The 22,442-nt window shown below is 42.2% G+C and overlaps 1 protein-coding gene across 3 annotated transcripts in view; it reads left to right on the forward strand.

Moving 5' to 3' along the window:
* The window catches only part of DENND2B (DENN domain containing 2B), a 61,483-nt gene that overhangs the window by 22,794 nt on the left and 16,247 nt on the right, over positions 1 to 22,442 (forward strand). For 2 of the 3 annotated variants that reach the window (XM_084286976.1, XM_084286978.1), the window contains 6 exons: positions 1,419 to 1,603; positions 2,278 to 2,387; positions 3,868 to 3,937; positions 11,237 to 11,314; positions 14,413 to 14,553; positions 17,417 to 17,565. In XM_084286976.1, coding sequence (XP_084143102.1) covers positions 1,419 to 1,603; positions 2,278 to 2,387; positions 3,868 to 3,937; positions 11,237 to 11,314; positions 14,413 to 14,553; positions 17,417 to 17,565 — 733 coding nt within the window. The remainder of the gene's footprint in view (positions 1 to 1,418; positions 1,604 to 2,277; positions 2,388 to 3,867; positions 3,938 to 11,236; positions 11,315 to 14,412; positions 14,554 to 17,416; positions 17,566 to 22,442) is intronic. The other variant, XM_084286977.1, reaches the window with a different exon arrangement.

Raw genomic sequence — 22,442 nt, forward strand, 5'->3', positions numbered from 1 at the left:
TTGTGATTATGTTTCTCTTTGTGTCCAAAAATCAAGGGGGTTGCTTTTACCCATAACCCACAATTAAGAAAAACAGGGCCTCTCTTATAAATACTCTGTTTTCACTGGAAACTGAGAAGCTTTTCCCCTTGCTGTTGTGGAAAGGAGGATCCTCATTCTGATGTTGCTATAACTTACTGCTTCTACGTGACCTTATAATTACATAGATGCTCTCAGGGCATCTTGAGCCAAAGATCCAGTTGTCATGTGTAACAAAACAGGATTTGTTAGGTCCTCATTTGTTGGGGTGGGCTCTTTGGTTTTGCCCTTTGCAAATATGAAGCACTGTCCAGCCGCATGAGACTCTCAAGGAAAACAAAGCAGGATCTTTCTTGGGAATTGGCTTCCCTCGTGAAGTCACACCATGACCAAGTGCTGTATCAAAATAATTTATAATTCTTGTGTTGTTAAACTGGTTGTAGGACAGCTGATCGTGAAGGGATTTTCTTTTATTTTTATCAGTTAATTACTGCTGTGATCAGGTGCTTGTAACATCTTATTTTCTTACAACAAGGGAGAGTCTGTCTTTTGCAAACTGTGTCAATGAATATGGTCTTAAGGGGTTGACATGTACTGCTAATATTTTGTCTGCCATTGCACAGAGATCCTGGTGTGAAGAGGTGGGGAAAAGCATGCAGGCATCTGTTTTTACTTAGGTGTTTTCACTTACTTGTCTACCAGAACTGGTAACGATGACTGACTAGTCCACCAGAGAGATCTGGAGACAAGTCATTGGATCAAGGAATATCTTTCAGTCAGGACTGAATGTGGCTATAAATCTAAATCTGCTCCTCAGTCTGAATTGGCACAAGCAAAGCAATCCTGCAAGAAGCAATTTGCACCTTTTTTTCTCCTCTCTCCTTTCTTTCCCCCTTCCCTGGAGCTCATTCCACAGCTTATATGAACTATGCCTATGCTGTGGAGAAGGAGAAAGTACACCTTTGGTGGCTCTTACCATAGAGCTGTGCTGTATAAGGACAGGTCATAGAAGTGCTTTTCACCAATGTAAGCAAGGTCCAAGTCAGGCCTGAGGAGAGGTGTTAGCCGGAAGTTCTGGTGTGTTTGCATTATAAATTTCACGTAAGAGCTCATAATATAGTTTTACATGTGAAGGAAAAGCAGACCTTTGGCAGGACAACAGTTATGAACTGCAAATGATTTCAGTGACTTCATGTTGCATCACTTCACTACTTGGAGAGAGTTTTGATTTATGGGTGGAATTATTGAGGGAGACTATAGTATTAAGGTCTGATTTTGTAAGGAGAACATGCTTGGAATAATATACTGGCAAATTGAAAGTCCTTTGTGAATGGCCTGGCTTACACATACACGTTACATTCCCAGGTAATGATCTGCATTTTTTTTTTTTTTGATGCTAGCTCATACCCAGCGTCTAGTACACATCCAGTCAATGTTGAAGAGGGCTCCAAGTTATCGAACCCTGGAATTGGAGCTAATCGAATGGCAAGAACGGGAGTTATTTGAATATTTTGTGGTAGTGTCACTGAAAAAGAAGCCCTCTAAAAACACTTACCTCCCAGAAGTGACATATCAGTTTCCCAAGGTAAAGAAAAAATCTTATGTACAGCTTACTCTAAATGCCTTGTAAGATCATTACTTTGCTAAGATCAGTAAAGTGGGAAAATTAACAGAATCTATTTCTTAAATTGAGTTAATCATTCCACTTTCAGATTTTTTATGAAGGAAAGTGAAGGTGACTGAAAGCTTTCCATATTTACAAAATTGTCTTTTCCAGTGCTGGAGAGTTTAGCCTAACAGTAGGTGCTTTAAATATTGTGTTTAAATTCAGTTTCTAGGTATTTCACTTTCAACTCAGTTTGGCTATATTAGGATTTGTTCCAAAACCCACTGAAATCAATGGAAAGACTTCGGCTGAGCTATGGTATTCCTCTTGTGTTCTTGCAGCAGAAAGGAATTTGAGATAGAAGTGTGTTTTAAGTGGACATTGTGCAACAAGGGAGTTTCAGTCAATTAAAAAAAAACAAAACAAAACACACAACAACAACAAAAAAACAAGAGCAGTGATGATTTCTGTTGTACTTGCATCTATAAGATTGTCCTGGGGTAGTGCCTCTCTTCTCAAAGCACCAACAAGGAACAAGCTGATAGGCCTTTGCTCTTCAGAGCTCATTATTAACCCTCTCCACACTGCTGAGAGGTGCTGTGGAGCTGGCCCTAACAGTAACTGATTGAACTTCAATTTTTGCCCCCCTGCAGCTAGAAAGACCAACCAAGCAAATGCGTGAAGCAGAGGAGCGTCTCAAGGCTATCCCTCAGTTCTGCTTTCCTGACGCCAAGGACTGGCTCCCTGTCTCTGAATACAACAGGTAAACCTTCTGGTGCTCCTCTTCTCAGAGTGCTGATGGAGTGCATCTGGAGCAGCTGCCGGCTTGCTGATGCCCAATTAAGGAAGCAGCAGTTTGAGACTTTGCCACTTCAGGCTCAAGCAGCTGTATTACTTTTTTTTTTTTTTTTTTTTTTTTTAAAGTTCCCCAGTCAGCCTGGCTTACAGGCCTGTGTGGCTGAGGGAAAAGAAGTTTGAAGGTTCCTCTCAGGGCCAAATCCAGAAGTGTAAATGGAAGTATTTAAAATAAATCTTAAAAAGAACAGGGCCCTGCCCACTACCTGCCCTAGTCATCTACCCCAGAGTGCTTACCTAATGTTTCAGGGCACCTCTTTGTTTTCTCACAGCAATGCTGTTCCAAGAACTTTTTGGAGACGTGCTCTGTGCCAGCAGAAGAGCACTGTCTTCCTATGCTGAGAGATAAGTGTAGTGTGAAATAAGGCACATTTGGAGTGTGTCTAAATGGGCTTTCAGTGATGACAAGGAATTAGCATTCACCTGCAGGAATTACTGCAGAAGAGAGTGCATATGGAACATTTTATTGGCTTACACATGGCACGTACAACACAACCATGCTATATTCTGTGTTGCTTGGCTATATTATTCAATACTTGGAAGCACCTGAACAGTGAAGTATTGAACACACTGCAGAAGCAGAGACCTGCGTGGGCAACATTGGTGGGAGCAGCATGCAGCCCTGCTTACACAGCATTCTGCTGCTGCTTCTGCTGCTGCTGCTGTGCTAGGCAGAGCTTCCATGAGCTTCCATGTTTGTGAAACAAGATATCCATAGCATATTTTGCTATAATTGTATAAACCCTGGCACTGCAGTATGAAGAAGAAGTGTTTAATATAAGCAATTTCAAACTTGCAAAGTAGCCAGGAACATTTATCAGCCCATGTGCAAATTCACAAACACATCTCTGGGCCTGTGCTGTAATTATAGCCTTAAACTGTTGGTGTACTTCTCTGTCACAAATAGTACTTATCCCAGACAAGGATATAAAATGAGCTAGATTTTACAAATCTATGTTATTTTGGGATTAGAAAATGATTTCTCTACTCTTAGAAAAGATCTAGGGTTCTCCCTTTTAAACAACGCACAGTCCAAAGAGAGGATCTAACTAAAAGGTAAGGGATAATGCAGCATTTGAATACTGCTCTCAAAATCTGTTTCTTGCGTTCCTTCTGCAGTATGAATGGGACTGCCATGTCACTGAAATTCAGCACATCTCTCTTGTTGTGAGAAGGTAGCTAGGTTGTCCAGGACCACGCAGACATTTTTGCTCTAATGCTGATGGAATTTGGCCCTGGCATATGCCCAGATGATAGGCAGGTGGAGAGAAGACCCTCAAATGGGTAGAATCTCTCACAGGATAAGGTAGTATCCCTTTTAAAATGCTCTACCTCATAGCTATGCTGTAGTTCTGATAGTAAGATCTGGACAATTTACTTCCTTCTAGTGAGACCTTTTCTTTCATGCTGACTGGGGAAGATGGGAGCCGGAGGTTTGGCTATTGCAGGAGGCTGTTGGTAAGTACACACCTTCATTTCAAACTGCAGAGTTCTGTTAAACAACATCTCAAGACTATAGTCTGAACTTTGAGGCTGCCTCTCATTGTTTTACAACAAAACTGGTTTGCTCACTCTGAAATTCAGAAACCCAAGGAGCTCAAGTATAATAAGACTTTGAAATACCTGTCTGAATCAAATAGATTCCAAGTCCTTTCAGCTATTAATAAGAATGTGGGAAGTTTCTTGTGTGGGAGCCCTCCTTTTAAGTTCTTTATATCACATGCTTTCAGGCAGGAGCAGAAATACTACAGCACTGCAAACAAAGGCAAATGTGGTATTTCTAAACATTTGTGGGTAACGTTTATTCCTTGGACAGCTGCTTACATCCCCAAAGTGCCCTGCCAGCACTGCCTAATCAGTCTGCAGCATATCTGAGATGTAGGTAAATGTGCTCCTACTGGCCAGGGTGGCGTAATGATGGCAGAGAGCAGACCACCATCAGCACTGTTTCAGGACCATGCAATAATATGATGCCTGTGCCAGGAAGTCTTGGTTCTCAGACTCCCTTTCAGTCCTTGCCACCAGGGGTAATCAGTTGATGGGAAGGGGACCCAGTTCAACAGTTCTGTGTTGTCACTGTACTCATCACGTGGAAAACAGGCTGTGTCGTGGTTCCGCTCGAGTGGGCAGCCGAGCTCCACCACAGACGCTCTCTCACTCCTCCTCCTCAAAGAGGAATGGGGAGAAAATATGTGAAAAGGGCTCAAAGGCTGAGATAAGGACGAGAAAATCATGCAATAATTATTGTAACGGGCAAAACAGACTCAGCATAAGGAGATAGTAAGATTTATTGCTCATTACTAACAAGCTAGAGAAGTGAGAAACAAAAGGGAAAAAAAACAAAAGCACCTTCCCCCCCATCCACCCTCTTCCACCTCCTCTCCCCGAGCGGCACAGGGGAACAGGGGACTGGGGGTTATGGTCAGTCTACAGCACTTCTTCTCTGCCGCTCCTTCTCGGTCACTCTCGTCCCCTGTGCTGTGGGGTCCCACCCACGGGATGCAGTCCTTGATGAACTGATCCGGCGTGAGCTTCCCACAGGCAGCAGCTCTTCCAGAACTGCTCCAGATATGGGTCCGTACCACGGGGTCCATCCCTCAGGAGCAAACTGCTCCAACCTGGCTCCCCTACGGGCAGCAGCTCCTGCCAGGTCACCTGCTCCTGCGTGGGCTCCTCTCCACGGGCTACAGGTCCGGCCCGGAATCTGCTCCGGCAGGGGTCTTCCACAGGCGGCAGCCCCCGTCGGTGCAGGGCCACCTGCTCCACTGTGGTCTCCTCCACGGGTTGCAGCGTGGAACCCTGCTCCACCGTGGTACTCCATGGGCTGCAGGGGGACATCCTGCTTCACCATGGTCCTCACCACAGGCCGCAGGGGACTTCTGCTCCGGCGCCTGGAGCACCTCTCCCCCTCCTTCTTCACTGACCTTGGTGCCTGCAAGGCCATTCCTCACTGCTCTCACTCTCCCAGCTGCTGTGTGGCGCAGCGTTTTTTTCCCTGTCTTAAATATGCTCTCACAGAGGCGCAAAACAACATCGCTTATTGGCTCAGCTCTCAACAGATAAAATGAGAGCATGGCCATGTGCATGTGTGTTATGGGGGGAAGAAAACTACATGACGATTTGTGAAGTCTATTAAGCCACATGAAGCACAGTTTAAACACATGTTTCTCTGCCCATTCCTGCAGAACTTACGGGATGGCAGCAAAGCATACAGCAGTTGGCCATCCCTGCACTAGCCAACACTCATCACCAGTTGGATAGATTTGGAGATGGTTGTGAATGACTAGCCAGGGAGTCGTAGCTCCTGTACTATTCACAGGACAGTTGACTGCACTTGGCTGGAGAGCTTATATGGATAATAAATACTGCAGGAGCCTTTTGTATGCTCTGTGCAAAATGAGTATCTGCAGCAATATTGCAAGGTTGTTAAATAGGTATACCCCATCTAAGAGAAAAGGACACTGGCCTTTTCCCCTTCTTTCCTTCTCTGGCATAATTTCCCATCTTTCCAAGCAGTGAACTCTGCCTTCAATAGCTTTCAGAGGTTTCAGGTAGACAGAGCAACTTGCTGATATTAGAACAGCACCCTCCATTCTGCATGCTCCTGTTACATGACCCTGCTCTTACTCAAGTCTCTGTGGCAATGAGTTTTGTCATGCAGAGAGCAGATGCTCTGTCTGGGAGGTCCTCTATTTGTAAGAGGTTTCATTTAAACTAACATAATGGAAAAATTGTTTATCAATTCTGGGGGCGGTATTTGCTTTAGGTAGCATCACAGAGACTCGCTTACTCTGTGTAACAAAGTTTGTAAGCATGGGCTAAAACAACAGGGTTTATCTGTGGAAAGGAAATGTCAATGAAGGCTTGTGTTACAGTAAATCTAGGGCTGGTCAGGAGGTGATTCAGAGATAATTAAGTGGAGCACCTAGAATATATCCTGGCTGATGTAAATAAGCGTAACAAGATGTAATGCAGCAGCACAATTCAATTATTTTTTGTGTTGTCATTTAAAAGGATGATAATGTGCATTCAGCAAACGTTGGCTAGAATCAAATTATGGAATGTTTTCACTCTACCAGATCAAGGTGATTTAAGGCTTTTTTATTTATGGAAATGTCAGCAAGTTCAGAATCATTCACAGAACTTAAGTTTGTGAAATGCAAAACACGATCCAGTTGACACTGAAGAAATAGCCACAGTGAAAAAGATGTATACCCAGGAATGTTGAGTTAGTTTTTCAGTGAAAGATTAATGTTTTACTCTCTTAAGGCTCTGTGAAATCCACCCTATATTAAAGGCAAGGTAAAAATAGAACATGGACTTTCAGATAGGGCAGAAGATAGGTGGTTAGCACGGTAGGAAATACTAGGCTCAGAATTAAAATCAATACTGCATCCTTCTACATAAATGGTGTTTTGAGAAAGCATTAGAGAATTGTTTTTATCCTCTGTTGCCATTGGCAAAAATCAATCAACCAGTCAGCAGAAAAATAATTTGAAAAAATGGGAAAAATACATACTCTTCTGCTAAACCTATCTATTAATTATAGAGCCAGTTAAAAAGCAGATCTGCTGCTGCCCTGGAAGATCACTTAATTCAAGATGTTTCATCTGGTTCCAAAACCTGATATGCAGAAGCTGATATGTCTCATCTCACTGGTACAGCCTACCCAGCAGAGGAAAGAAGAGTAATACTAACTGTTCTCTTTCTGGGGCAAATCCTGCCCTCTGAGACCAAAACTGGCACAGCCTGGGACATAGCAAGAAAGAAGTTTTTTGAAGCTGCAGAGAAACATCTCAGCACTTCTCTGTGTGAGGAAATGGCAAAAGAAGCAGAGATCTGCTGTTATTTGAATCCCACAGAATCTCTCTGCCTTGCTGGGAGAAACAGAGGAGCTGGAGTTGTTACCTCAAATGCCTTCCCCACAGTGCTCAGTTGCGCTCACAGAGAAGCGATTTCTTGTCCCCTGCAAATGTCAGTGCACGGGTGGAAGAGTCTCATGGAGGTGTACCTCAGTGAGATACTTGTATTTAAAGCCATGTTCATACTTTCTTTTTTTTTCTCTATGCAAATACAGAATTTCCCCAGGCAACAAGGAGCAGGTGAATTCTGCAGATACCATTTATATGCCAGAGGCTTGGGCTTTAAAGCATATTTTTGTGTTTGTCTGTGCAGTTCCCTGAGCAACTTCTGAAAGGTGCAGTCAGGGTGGCTCTAATGCCCAGGAGTACACAGTATCTCCTCTGAGCAGTCTGATTCCCAACCCACAACTTCTGTCAAATACACTAACCATAATTTGGGAACTATAAGAAGTTTTCAGCAAACATTACACAGGAGAAAGATGGGGCCATACTGCACAATACAGAACTGTATGAAAATCCTGAATTCATTATAAGCCACTCTGCTTCAAGGTAAGCCAACTGCTGCAAGGAGAACTCCGTAGAGAATCTTCCCTGGAGAGGAGCACTCATAATGTTCAGCTAGAGGTTTCTCACACCTTCTAGAGCACTTGGCAGTCATTGGCAATAGGCTCCATGGTCAGATGGACCGATCTGTCCAACCCTGTGAGGTCCAGCTTACTATTACTGTCTCTTTGCAGAGTTCGGTGTCCTGATGCCTTTGTTTACAAAACAATTACTTGTTTGTTACTGAACTTTTTGTCAGCCTTGTTCTTCTTCGGCATGTTGTGATATGAACAAACAGCTCCACTTTCCCTCTTTCACCTTTGGATTCCAGATTCTTCCAGACTCTTCTGGGAGCAGGGTCTAAAACCCTGCCAAAATACCTCAAGGGATACAATGACAATTATGTTCTGTTTGTATAACAAATCCTGTGCAGTATCCCTTTAAAATGTATTTATATTATCTTGTTTCATGGAATGTGACCTATTGTACCACTGCAAACAATCTGCACTTCCATAGATAGCATGGAGTTTTTTCCAGTTACATTTTGCTACCTCCAAGGCAATCGTGTTAACATCTTTCCTGGTCACTGGATATGAGAAGTGAGCGCTTTCATATAAAAGGAAATTGACTGATATACTAGAGATATTAGATCTTGCTACTATCCCATTTTACTGAGAATAGCAACATCTCTAAAGGTCTCCCCTGGATTTCAAGCACCTGGGCATAGAGGTGTGCTTTGAAAGAGAAAAGTGACAGGTGTGTTTGTAGGGAAAAAAGGTCTTCTGTTTCTCCTACCAAAGGCAGAGGAAAAAGCAGGTTCTGGAGGGGGCTTTTTTCAGCAAACTTCAGATTAAACTCACTGTAACAAGACTGGTGTGGGCCACTTGTGGATCAGCCCTGATGCAAATCTCAGCTCTTCCATCTCATAGCCAAGTTCTTGTCAGTTTATGTTCATGCTCTTGGGAATCTGTCTCCTGTTATCAACAAAACTCATCAGTGTTTTCATTTGTGATGGGCTAAGGCTTAAAATATCTTGGGCTCCCTGAAAACAAATCAAAACCAAATCAAAACCAAAACACCATTCCCTCCATCCCTCTTCTTTTAGGGGGAAGGCAGTATATGAAGGCAGAGTCAGTCTGATGCCTTTCAGCTTGCGCTCCTTTAGCACGCATCTTTCCTGAACTGGGCCGACTGATTGCATGGAAGAGTGAGCAGTGGAGGACGTGACTGCAAGGCTGTAGCTACCTTGCAGAGCACAGCCTGCAAGCTGGAAGCACTCTCTTCTGAGAAGGGGAGAGGTTAAATCAGCATGGTTGCTGGATGCAGCCTCTACTAAGTCTCTGCTAGCGAAGGGAAGTGAGTCCAGGCAGAGAAAGGAGGTGTATGGACAGCAAAGTTAAGATTAGTGCTTTACCTGATACAACTATTATTTTATTTATTTTTTTTTTCTGGGAAAGAAACAATTTACAGCACAATGAACAGGTGTTTTAGATCTGTCTTTGCGGTGTAAACTAATGGCTGAGGGGGGAGGCTATGTGAAGAGTTGCCAGAGTTAGAGATTTGAGAAATCCTGCTTCTCAGAATAGCTCTGCCTGAGGCTTTTACTTGCTGTCTCTTACAGTTGATACATATGCACTCGGGAAGCTGTGCTGTTTGCAAGGAAAAGTCTCTGAAACAGCAGAAAAGGATGTCCTATATGATGAGTGGGAGGAAGAAGAGTCCCAGCTCTGAGACATGGAGCTTTTAAAACATTTGAAAACAATGCTATTTCATAAAGCAGAATCTTTGAGTAAGCACTGAGCAGTTATTGTTTCTGGTCTCATAGATGACCCAGGAATGTGATGTTTTTACTGGCACTCAGTGAGACAGCTCTTGGTTGGGAGCTATCCAAGACTCCTGGCATGGCTTCGGCATTCCTGCAGATTTGACACAATGATTTTAACCAAAATCCCACATGCTTGATATAATCACTCAGTGCCTTTGGAAAGGGTTTTATACCTAATATGGACAAAAAAGGGTTCTGCTTTTTCAGAGACATGACGTGTGGTGAGCAGGTTTGGATCCAGAAATAGACTCATCTGTATTCACTTAGCCCTGGTATTTTTTCGTGGTCTCTATTGTAACAGGCTAGGCACCTGCTGACTGTCCAAGCCTAGATTGCAGTATTCCAATTCAAAAAGCACAGCTACCCTCAGTTTCTCTTGATTGCCATGTGCGTGGCGTGTAAACGCCAAACACAGTGGGGGAAAGTTAATCACTGTATCAGCAGACTCTAAGGATGAGACAAAAATATACTGGCCTTTTATGCGGATCCATAGGAGATGATCAGCCACTTTGGCTAAATATACAAGTTGGCAGAAGCAGATGGAAATGGTGACTCCGAGATCCTTTATCACAGTGTTAATTAATAATAAGGTGGGAAGCTGCTGTGCATGGATGTGTCAGCCATCTGTGCTCATTGTACATATGCAGGACACAGGCAGCCCAGCTCTCTGCTCCGAGAACTTTGCCAGTGAGGATGGGTTTCTATAGTGCTTGGTATTGAGCTAATTGTACCTCTTTTCTTGTAAATCAGCAAAATTCAGCAAGTGGTTGTACCCTGCTTTCACACATAGTGTTGCTGGGCCTTTCTCTGCCGCAGCATAGGCAGGGTTGCAGCTCCAGTATGCTGAGAGAATACACTTCAGTCATGCCAGTTAAACCATTCGCTTCTCTAGGAAATATCTTCAATAGGATGGTTATAGAGAACCATTTTGATAGCTTTTAGAAGGGAGGAGATATGCATCGTTGATTTATACTTGCCACGGTTTAAGTTATTTATGGGTTTTATATTTATCTTGCATGAATCTGAACAAGTTAATGATTTAGCTCACGCAACTTGCCTTTGTTTAGGTCTGTGAGCTTGCTTTCTGTAAGTTAAGCTCTCTCTGAACACCACAGAGTGTGTTGGGAACTAAAGCCACAATAACTTCTAGCATTATAATTCTCATCTCCCAGCACATGGCCCCAGGGTGGCCTCACTTCTCATGCCACAGCAGGGGTAGAGGACAGCGATAGCGTAGGCATGAGCTGCACTCATAGTTAAATGTGCTTTCATGGCTGCAAGTCAGCGCGATGTTGGAATACAGCTCCAATGTGCTGTGATTTCCAAAGTAGGTAAGCAATATTTATGCTTTTTAGCCTCCTGTGTTATGGAAGAAATATGATGCTTCTCCAAAAGTAGCTATTTTGATGGAGAAATGGATAGTAAAAGATGTCACACTGTGATCAATTGTGTAAATAGAGAGATAAGTGTATTTCCGTATGGCTCCAAATTAATATGTAATTTCAATCTCCTTTTTACTGTTATCAGCCAAGTGGAAAAGGGCCACGCCTACCTGAAGTTTATTGTGTCATCAGCCGGCTGGGGTGCTTTGACCTATTTTCCAAGGTGAGAGGATTTTTTTCAATATTGTTTTGAATGTTTACTGTGAAATAGTCACATCAATGAACCAGACAAGAATTTCTTCCTTTGATGGGAGATAACTGTATTTTATGGTTGCTGTTTTGGATATTCCATCCCTATTATTGGGTTCATCAAAGAATGCCTTATTACTTCTGTGACTGAGGCAGAACTTGATTCAAAAAACATCTGGGTGTCTGTGTGATCTGGATGACTAGAGCATTTTCCATTGTTTTCTGAAGCCATTCTCTGCTAAGCTGTAATTCTTGGCACCCACAGTTTGGAAGATGGGCCAGTACCACTTTTACTCCAGTACCCTGTGGAATAATGAGGTTAAGAAAAAAGATAATTTGATCCGTGAAGTCTATATGCTTTACAACATAGACATGACTTTATTTTATTTTATTTTAATTTTTCATCCTAAGAGGCTAAGGAAGTGTGGATAATCTTTTAATTGGCTTCTACATCAATGAATCCAAAGTTGCATCATATGCTTATGTGATTTACCTAGGTAATAAATTTCTGACTCAAGAGTTTTGAGACAATAAACAAGGCATTGCAGCTAAATAGGGATTGAATAACCATAGAAACACTTAACTGCCAGTCAGCTTCAAAGCCACAAGCATTATTCTTTTGTAAGACAAAAGGTTATTAAACTATTAAAACAATTGTCAATTGATTAACATTTCAAATGTCTCTCTGGCTGCCAGTTTAGGGCCTCTGGTCCTCTGACAGAGTCCTGCAAAATCAAGTGAGCACCTCAGAGAACCATATAGGATTCACTGGTGATCTGTGGAGAATAATGATGTGACTAATGTCAAATGGTTGCTTCCCCCTTTTCAAATTTCTATACAGTATTCACAGAAATGTTTTAATTTGCCAGAGATTTTCACTTCAGTTACAAGAAGCCTCACAGAACTTAAACACAAATTTTGCTTGTACATTTGTAAATGAATAAAGTTGAAACAAACATGTAAACCATTGAAGTTAATAAAAATCATGGCATTTATAATGTTCATATGATCTAGTAATCATACAGAATGTTATCTTTCATCAAAGCTGGTTTCAAGCCTTTCCAGATAAAACTTAGTTTAACACAAATCTTGTGTGAAGAAAAACAATTGGGTTGAAATAGTTAATTAGTTCTGCTTCTGACTTCTTTCATAAAGCTCTGAAACCAGGGGTTTATAACAGTGACCCTTAGACATAATATGTATCTAAACACAGATATCTGTGAGCGAAATGGAATGCATTGTTCTGGGTTGATAGCACAGCTCACAAAAATAACAATCTTGGAAACTATGCAGAGAGGTTGTGAGGCTCTTTGGTTTTATGTTTTTTTGTCTAATTTTGGTAGGGCACTGATTTTCAAAGGAAACTTTAGGAGAGGGTAAAAAAGCAGAGGGTATGAAAAATGAAAATTTAAGTATCCTGCTTACAACCAAATATCTCTGCAGTTGGGGTATAAAGTCTGCAGCAGACAGGAAAGGTCAAGCCAAAACTGCAAGTAATCTGCTTTCCCAGTTAAATCTGTAATCTGAAAAAAAGTGTCTGATCATCCAGTCAAAGTGAACCAGAGGCTGACTGGTGAGTGTAATTTCCCTGGTTTCATCAGGGGCTAATCCCAGGCATCCTGGCAAGCAGACCCTGATGAAATTGCCCTCAAAGTCTTGATCTTTGTACGGGAAGGAAGGCTCCCGCTGAATTACATATGAAGCCCTGAATGAGGTTGTAATACACCTACACTCTTTTTCAATTTATGGGTTCAGGGAGGGGCTGGGCCACAAAAAGACCTAATCCCCACTGCAGTCCAGACACAGCCATTCTGTCCTGCAAAGGGCTGGTCACCTCCAGGCTGTACAGGTAGGTGCCAGGGTGAGAGCAGGTTGTTTGGCAGTGCCCAGCGCTGACTCCAGATTCGGACTGGATTTAGCATGGGTCTTAAACACATGCTCCAAACAATGCATTTGGGAAGGTTTTGGATGAAACATTTTTGTCTGCAACTTTGCTTTAGAGTTAGGCCTTTAGTATGCTGCAAAGAAAGAGGAGAAACTATGCACTAGTGCTGGCATTTCATGTCATCAGCTACCTCTGGAAGTCACCAGCTTGCACTTAAGTATGTTTTAATGTTCTGTTTCAGTGAAAAAGCATTTCCAAGAGAAACAAGGGAAAATGCATGGCTTAGACCCACTAATGCTTGTATGGCCTTTTGCTCTTGAGTGGTGGTTAAAAGATCACTCTTTCAGGTCAAACCACTAACTGCTTTGAAGCTTGCTTTCTCATCTTCTTTAGGTTTATCATCTATATGGTCTGTCTAATGTGGGAAAACTTAGCTGTGATCTAATTTATGTCGGCCTGTGTCACCAAAGAGAGAAGAAAATAATAGTCCTCTCTATCTGTAAGAAGTTCCATCTGCTTCTTTCAAAACTAGATTGCCTGCTCTGCGTCATGTCAAACAGCAAATGACCTTCGTGCAGGCACCCAGTGTAAACAGCTGGGCACGCTGCTTCATGAGGCTGCTCACAGCTGTCTTCAGCTTGGCACAGACTGCAAAGTGACTGTCACCACGGCCAGGCCTATTCCAAGGCTCTCCTGGTGGAGCCCTGCTGGCATCATAGTGTGGCAGGTCTGTTTTTCTTGCTGGTCTGGCTTTTTCCTGCCCAATAAGTTGCAATGGAAAAGATGCCTTCCTTAATGCAAATATCAGGTTTACAACTGCAATTTTACGCTCACCTGGCCTGTGATCATGGGGTTTGTCTTGATCTTTCTGTTCTTCAGCTGACCCTGTTGTTTGGGCCAAATCCCAACAACATCGATCCATCTTTGCCACGTCTTCTTTCAGCTTTCCAGGTTTGTTATTTGTTCCTTGTCTCTCTTTTCAGCTGCATTCACAAAATTTTGGAACTAGAGGATGGATCATTATAGTAGGATCAAGTTTAATGATAGCAAAGAAATGTATGGAAATTAGAATTAAACTTAGATCTGCCATGTATTTAGGCACATATGGGTCAGGAGTTGTTTTAAAAATGTATGTGGTGCTGACATGTTCTGTCTCTTTTCTCTCTTATGTCTTACCAATGGATTAGATCCTGGATGAGGTTGAAAGGAGAAGGGGCATTTCTGCTGCCTTGGTTTATCCATTTATGAGGAGTCTGATGGAATCTCCTTTTCCTGCACCTGGAAAGACAATCAAAGTCAAAACCTTTCTACCTGGAGCTGGAAATGAGGTAAAAAGCAACAGCAAACATTAAGAACCAAAGCCTTTCCTCCCGTCACTCCAATAACAAACAGCAAAATTAAAACAGGAGGAGAGGCACAGAATACTGCAAGTCACGTGGGATGGTATTCCTTAAAAAGAGAAGTGCAGGAGCTGCACCAGTGTTAATACATTAAAGTTTATTCCAGCTGATGATTATAAACCAATTTATCGTTATGTATTTGTTATTTGTATTTTTTAATAAGTTGTGTGTAAAAAAAAAAAGTTCTAGTTTGCTTGGCCTAGTGCATCTAACAGAACTACAGCATTCTTGGGCTTTATCACAGTGATAACAAGCTAGCATATGTGTAAGTTTGGAAATGAATCTTCTTGGAAATAAATTCCTTTTACCTCGGCCTCAAATCAATATTCTATATTTGGAAAAGCAGGCCATTTAAAGTTTCTGTGTGTATGTGCACGCATGTAATAATTTCATTTTTTTACTGACTCAAGTAGCTAGAAACCTACCGTTAGAAAACATAGGCCTTACTAGAAATGACGGTGTTGGTAACTTAAAGTTTTAGTTTTTTGTAGCTTGAGGCTTACTAGCCATTTGGCATGACAAATTCTGAACTCTGCATGTCCTGATGTTAGGATGCAGCAGCTCCATGAAGATGGGCAACTGTATAGAGCAATTATATTACTGGAGATAAGAATAGAATTTAGCCCACTTAGTGGAAGCTGGGAAAAAATAAACTTTTTAGGGTTATTTTACAACCCCTAGGGTTAGTTCTACAGCACTATTTCTATTTTTACATTGAACCATATTTTCTCCAAGTGTAATGCCAGTGGAGTGGACCTGGGAAGTCACTTGGGATGAAATGTAAAGGGTGCCGTGTAACAGTGACTTGCAGGGAATTTTTAAGTCACATGCATTTTCTCCTGGAGAAGCAAAGGGAAATTGAAAGGCTGATTGGTGTAACAGTGGTAAAATCTGACAGTGCTTTTTTGATGTGAATGTATCTGGGAACCATGGATCTGCAGTTTCTCTATCCTCAGCTCAAGCATTTGAACTCTCCCAGAGAAAAATATTGAGATGATTCCAAACAAACAAACAACTCTTTTTTCTGGCTGAGCTTTGCTCTCCGTTATGCTAGTACAAACTAGCTATTTAAATAGAATACATTGGTTTAATTAGGAACAGAATCTTGTCCTTCCATTGTGGCTCCTCTGGCCTAAACAAATATGATGATTAATTGGGAAGTAGACAGTATGTTTCTTTGTAAAGAGCAGACTGAAGGAGAAGGCTTTGCCAAGCAACAGAAAACATCCATGGCATTTGTAAGAGCTGCCGTAACTTGCATTGCATCCTACTCCCAGCAAGATTTTAGTGTTGGAAGTTTTGCAGCAAAACTAACTCCTCATGATTTGGCACGTAAATATGATCTGAGCTTCCAAAGCCAATGCTAAGGAATTGAAGTGGACACCTTTATTGAATGTGAGAAAGGGTAAGCAGGCAACATTTCCCTAAGAGGTATCAGTGGTACGTCACCATTCCACGGTTTGATTCTTGCTGTTGTCTGGGGCAGCAGCACACCGATGGGTATGTAATACTGTCACTCTAATGTTTATGTATTTCTTTAAAAAATCAATTAACAGTACACAAATACTGTTCTAAGAATGACTTTTTAGAGTCCTATGTCATTAGTTCACTAACAGTTTTGCAACTTAATAGGTATGAACTGGTTTAGTTTCAGTGTCCTGTGGTCTTGCTGCTGATCATATCCTTAAAACAGTGTGTTTGTGAGGAATTTTGTAAGGGCTACTCAAGTTTATTGCTACTCGAGCAATACTCTGTGCTAGTGGAGTGTGGTGTCATGTGCAGGAAAACACAGAAGTGGTTTAAAGCAGTAAAGTGACAGTGATTTTTGGACATGTGGGAAGGAGATGTATATATGTTCCTGCTAATATGTCTACAGAGATTTCAGCACAGCTTTAAGTTGGCCAGCTTTTCCCCTTTCCCTTCTGTTTCCTCAAATTCCTCCGTAGTTCATCATTTGCTGTCTTGCCCTTCGTATTTTTCTTCTTCTCTTATTCTCTTCTTCATGTTATTTTTCTGTCTTCTTTTTTCTGTCCTCTGTCTTCAAGCTCCACATCTGAGCATGTCAATTGCAGAGATATAATAAAGGAAGATATAATAATCGAATCAAGCAAAAGGCATTTGAGAAAAGGAAGGAGAGGGCCCGAGGTCATGGATGAAGTATGAAAATTAGACTTTAAAGGGATGTCACAAGTCACCATCTAAGACCTTGTCCTGACTCCCCAGTTAAGTATATATATATATATATATGTACATATGTTTGTGACAAAAAAAGGCTATAAACACTAGCTAGTGACTTATGTGTCATAAAGGAGTGAAAATGAAGTAAAACGTTATTAAATTTTGCACTACACTTAAGTTCAGTCCTTGACTTCCATCTAGATGTGAATTTGAACTGCTAGCTCTGTTGATACCAAATTTACCTTGTCTTTATGGCTGTTTTAACCCTGCAAGCTTCCAGTTCCAGTGTTTCCAGTTTGCTGCTTGCTTCCTACTGTTGACTCAGCCAAGCTTTACATCTCTGACAGGATGTTTAGAAGGCAGAGTTATGCATCCCCAGCAAACGATAGCAGATTTAGTGCACACAACTGGATTCTGGGAAGAAAATTACTTGATAGTGAGTTGTGAAATACAGCATTTCTCTAGAGTTCTGTGCCACCAGCCTCTGTTTCCAAAGGATGGGCACTGTTCTCCGTGCCCACTCAACAGACAAGCCTGGGCCAGGATGCCGGGTGCCTCTGGTGCTGCCAGCCCTGGCTAGTGACACTGACTGATGTTTGTTAAATGTGTTCAGGTCATTGAGCTGCGGCGGCCAATGGACTCTCGTCTGGAGCACGTGGACTTTGAATGTCTTTTCAAGTGCCTCAGTGTTCGTCAGATCATCAGGATCTTTGCTTCTCTCCTGTTGGAGCGGCGTGTGATTTTTGTAGCAGACAAGCTCAGGTAAGTGACAAAGGAACCTGAACCTCATGCTGTTAGGGCACTGCTATCTCTTGACACAAAAAGCTTAAAGAAATGTCTAGAATGACTGTCAGATGTGAAGATTCTCTAACTGCAGGATTTAAAAAATTTTCAAGTCAGTGGAAGTTATTTACATCAAATGGGGAACACGTTCTCTACCTGTCACAAGCTATGAGCTGCTTGTTCTGTTTCAGCTCCCTGTCTGTAAAATCGTGATACCAGTACTTATCTGCTTCATAGTCAACAAATGTTTGCACAACATTTTGAAGTAATATAGTCCTAACAATATTTCATTTCTGTTTTGGAACAAAGTACTCATGAACAGTAGCAGAGATCATCACTGAGGTGCTTCACCTTTGGCCACACAGCCACCCATCAGGGTGCTGAGAGTTTGTTGGGTTTGCTCCATGCAGTACAGAGAGTTTGTAATGGGGCTAGCTTTGAAATCCTGCACTACCAAACTCATGCACTGTGACTGTTAAGAATGCTAACACGGTCCTTCCCAGCTGGTTAGGCTATGTTTCCTGGTGCTCACAGAACCTGAAAACATTTACTTTCTGAAACCCTTTGTTGCGCTCCTTGCTACACCCTCTCAACGTACCTCTTATTTCTCTGCCCTGTGATTGCAACTCCCCACCCCTCCGTCCTTGGCCCTTCTGAGGCATGTACTTGACCCCAAGGTGTGAAGGGGGAGAGGGACAGCTCTTGACTCCATGTGGCCTTTACCAAGAAAATGGGAGCTCCATGTAGGCTGCACCCCTTCCCTGCAGCAAAGAATCATTTTAGATGCTTGTGTAATCTATATATGTAAGTGTGGGCATTGCAAAGAAGACATTCTTTACTCTATAGCATGGCAAATAATGAAAGATAGCAAGTCAAAGTAAAGACTATAATTTATTAGATTCAGAAATATCCAGCATCTTTTAAAAGGACACGAAAGACAGTATGGGTGGTTAAAAACACAGATGGATCTACCCAAACAAACTCTCTTAAACACTTTATCAGTCCTGACCTTCTCTGAATGACCGCCAGAAATAATAGCTGCACTTAGTGGCCGCCAGTGTATATAATAGCAAAAATACTTTGCATAGTAAAAGCTTTACAACCTTTAGGGGAGAATTTTTTAAAGCTGCAGACCCTTCTCAGGTTATAAAGTTATTTCCTTAGCAGTCTTTTTTGTAGTCTAGAACAACAGGAACATTTTATTTCATCCCGTCCCCTGTCAGTAACCCTTAGTTTGAATGACCATTTGGGATAACTTAATTTCAGAAAAACTCCTGGTGAGGATTGTGCAGCTAGTCCAGGGTTTCTGCAGTACCTTACAAGATATGTGAGTCACACCATGAATATTGGGGCAGGTGGCTTTTGAAAATACTGTTGATGTGCTCCTTCTGACTGTTTTTCTACTGCATGCTTAATTACATCATCTTGCCTGTTCCTATTTTACTGTTCATGTAGCAGAATTAGTGGCACCCACAGGTCTGACTCTAAGTCAGAATGACACAGTTCTGTGTTCCTTCAAACGGCACAATGATTTGAGTGGAAACTCACTGAAATGGTACAGAGGAAATGAAGGCTATACTGTGCTGCTGCCAACCATTGCACTGCTTCAGAGTTCCCAGTTGCTTCTTTCAGTGTTGCGGTTTGGCAGAGTACTGTGAACCTTGATCTTGATGGTGGGCATGGTGCTGTGGGGTGGCTTGCTGCAAGAGCCAGCCTCAGCTGTGAGGGGACAGAAAGCAGTCATTCTCAGGAGTGCTCCTCTGGGAAGGCTGGCCTCACCAATATCATGTAATGCTTCTGGGCACTGTTCAGAGAAACGAAACAATTAAACCTACTTTGACAGACTTGCAGCAGCTTGGCTTTTAAAACAGTCATGTTGATGATGCTGAGGCTAATGAGGTCTTCTGGCTGCTCCTGTCAGAAGGGACAGAAGCCGTCTTACAAAAAGGTTTATATGCATGTACTTTATTATTTATTTTATTATACCTACATGCAGCCTTTATTATATAGGTTGTTTTGTTTCCTCTAAAAAGAATATGACATAATCTGACGTGGTAGATAAGGCCCTGGATAAAGACTTGGGAATCCCGAGTTCTCCTTCTGAACCCGCTGACCCGCTGTGTGATGCATGCCGGAAATGTAGCTCCTCTTTTTCTTTTTTTTCTTTCTTATCTTTTGTTTGGTCTGTCTGGGATCCTAAATGCTCCAGGACAGAGAATGTTTCTTGCTCTGTGTGCGTGCATAGTTATACTTGATACAGCACGGGGATCTAGGAGGTACTGTAAAAGAGAAACTAATAATGAGTCCTTTGACAAAGGCCCCAAGAAAGCGACAGTAAGAAGTGGATTTAAATTCAATACTTGCAGAGGGTTTCATGATTTAAATGGGGATGAAGTCTAAAATGAAACACTCTGGCTTTGAGCTAATAACTGTCTGTCTTGGAACCTTTGGCTTGTCTGACATGAATTTTGTTTATGGGCATCATGACTGAAACTGAAGGAGTTTACCAGTAATGTGGAAAAAAAAAAAAAAAAAGTGAAATATCTTACAGGTCCGGTCTGTGGGCCCAAAGTACCAGAGCAGGAAATTAAAAAGATTTTACAAGGGTTTGATTTCTGCATGTACCCAAAAAATAGCTTAGAAATAAATGATGAGGTTTAGGCTTCAAACAATGAGATGCAATGGGTTTTTGTGGCTGCCTGTTTAACAAGTCTCCAAGCAATAAATGATTTCACACATTATACAAGTTTCAGAAAGTCACACCTAGTGAAGTGAGATTTATTCAATAAATTGTTATTTATGGGTCTTATATTGCCCAGAGTGTGAAAATTTGCTCCAAAGACGTTGCCATCTTTCAATACACAATGTGATGCTACCAGCAATAAGGAAGCAATAGTAAGGTTTGGAATGACAAGCCTGTGAGGTAGCCTTGGTTGGTTATGCATGCGTGCAGTTAGTTGTAGTTTTGTTTGTTTGTTTGTTTTTGGTTTTGTCTGTTTTGGTTTTGGTTTTCCAATAGGTTGCTTACCTTTTTTTTTCTGTTTGAAATTGAGTGAATAAATCCCTGCAGCTATTTGCTCACCTTCAAAAATCCATTTGAATCTGCCACTGACCTTTCAGTATTCTGCTTTCCATGAATAGTCAAGAAAACAACATAATAAATAAACAATAATAAACAATAAATAAAGATAAAAACAGAGAAATCTGGAGGAATAATAAGTCAGAAAAAGGACACTTAAAGGTCCAGTTCTTCAAACATATATCAGGTGAAAGCACAGCTGAGATGGTATGTCCCATCCCAGTTCCAATCCTTGTCCCGTCTGGGAGCCCTTATTTATGTTCCTGGTATTCTGCCTGATCAACCCAGCTATGAAAAATCCCACAACTCTGCCAGCTGCAAAGGAAGAGCTGCTCTAGTGCAGTCCTTTGGGGTTTACAAAGCAAGGCAGCAGATGCAAAATCAGGGGGTTCCTGGGCTCGGGGGACATTGGTGTGACTGCAGGCACAAAGGTAGCAACAGAAAATAAATAGGTAACAAACACTGGAGGAAAAATATTTCTTTGCTTGTTTTAGTTTTGTGCTGAGGAGATGACTTTGCAAGCATGTTTGCTGAGGGGCAGGGTATTGAATCACGCCTGTGAGAACAGGCTCATTGACTTTTCCCCTAAATGTGTGGAGAGGGGGAAAGGAAGGACTTGGGCATCTCAGTGTCACTTTGTTATAATCCCATTTTTTTATGAATAAAAAGTGCTGTTGCTGTAATCTGCTATATGGTGAAGGACTCTGAGCATATTTTGCTTATGTTTCGCATGTGGGTCCAATCCAAAGCCAGCCAGAGTCAGTGAGAGCATTTGGATGGGGCTTGTCTTTTGCTGTGGACTGAAATCCAAGAGTATTTTTTCAGTGGAAAGCTTTAGAGGCAAAAGGTGTCTGTTGAGCCCCTGCTCTTGTAAAAGACAAAGTAACTTCTCATTGTCTGTTTTTGTTTGTTTGTTTTAATGAGATACTTCAGCTACTTCTTGGTGATGCAGGAGCATGGGCCTCAGAGAAAATCTCTGCTGACAGGAATGGGTTTTATGCTTCCAAATCATGTAAGTGAACTCAGAGATGTACCCCAAGGCTAAGGTGTGCCGTGCATTTTCTCTGGCAGTGCCAGTTCAGGAAGTCCCCTTCCCCGTTTGTGTTTGTTCCTGCCCTGGGCCGTGCCCTCCTTCACCCAGGAGGCGGTGGTGCCAGCCCAGCCACAGTAGGAGTTACTCATTTTGCAGAGCTTCCCCAAGCCAGAATGCCCTCTCAGCGGAGAGCTCTCATGCTAGGACAGTTTTCCTCCCTTAGGGATGACCACAGATGACTTTGTCTTCCCCAGGAGAGCTTTTTCCTTCCTGATTCTCTGCCCCTCGGCCCGCTCACATGCCCTGGCCTACGTGGGTTGACCTGGCGCAATGCAGACCAGCTGCCTGTCACCTGGTGGGCTACGGCCCCGAGCTACCCTTCTCTGCACTGCTTACCCCATAAAGTCAAGAGGCACCCCGGAGGTGGGATGACTTAACAGCTGTTAAGGATAAAAACCACCCTGCCCTTTCCCAAAGTATTTGGGAGGAGAAATCTATTCCAGCACAACTGTAGAAAGTTCAGGCAGATCCCAGACCTGACCAAAGGTTATAGGCTGCAGACAGAAACACTGACTAATACAGGACAGAAGCATAAATATGTAAATATTTGTGGGAAGTCATCCCGCAGGCATGTCTTTGTTAACTTTGAGGAGCAAAAAGGGAGCAGAGTGTACTTGTATAAAAGTGCAAAGGCATTCAGAACAAACGGTGGCATTTTCCTAATCTCATGGACAGAGACAGCTT

Source organism: Netta rufina (genome assembly GCF_964035555.1).
Source record: "Netta rufina genome assembly, chromosome: 5".
Taxonomy (NCBI): domain Eukaryota; kingdom Metazoa; phylum Chordata; class Aves; order Anseriformes; family Anatidae; genus Netta; species Netta rufina.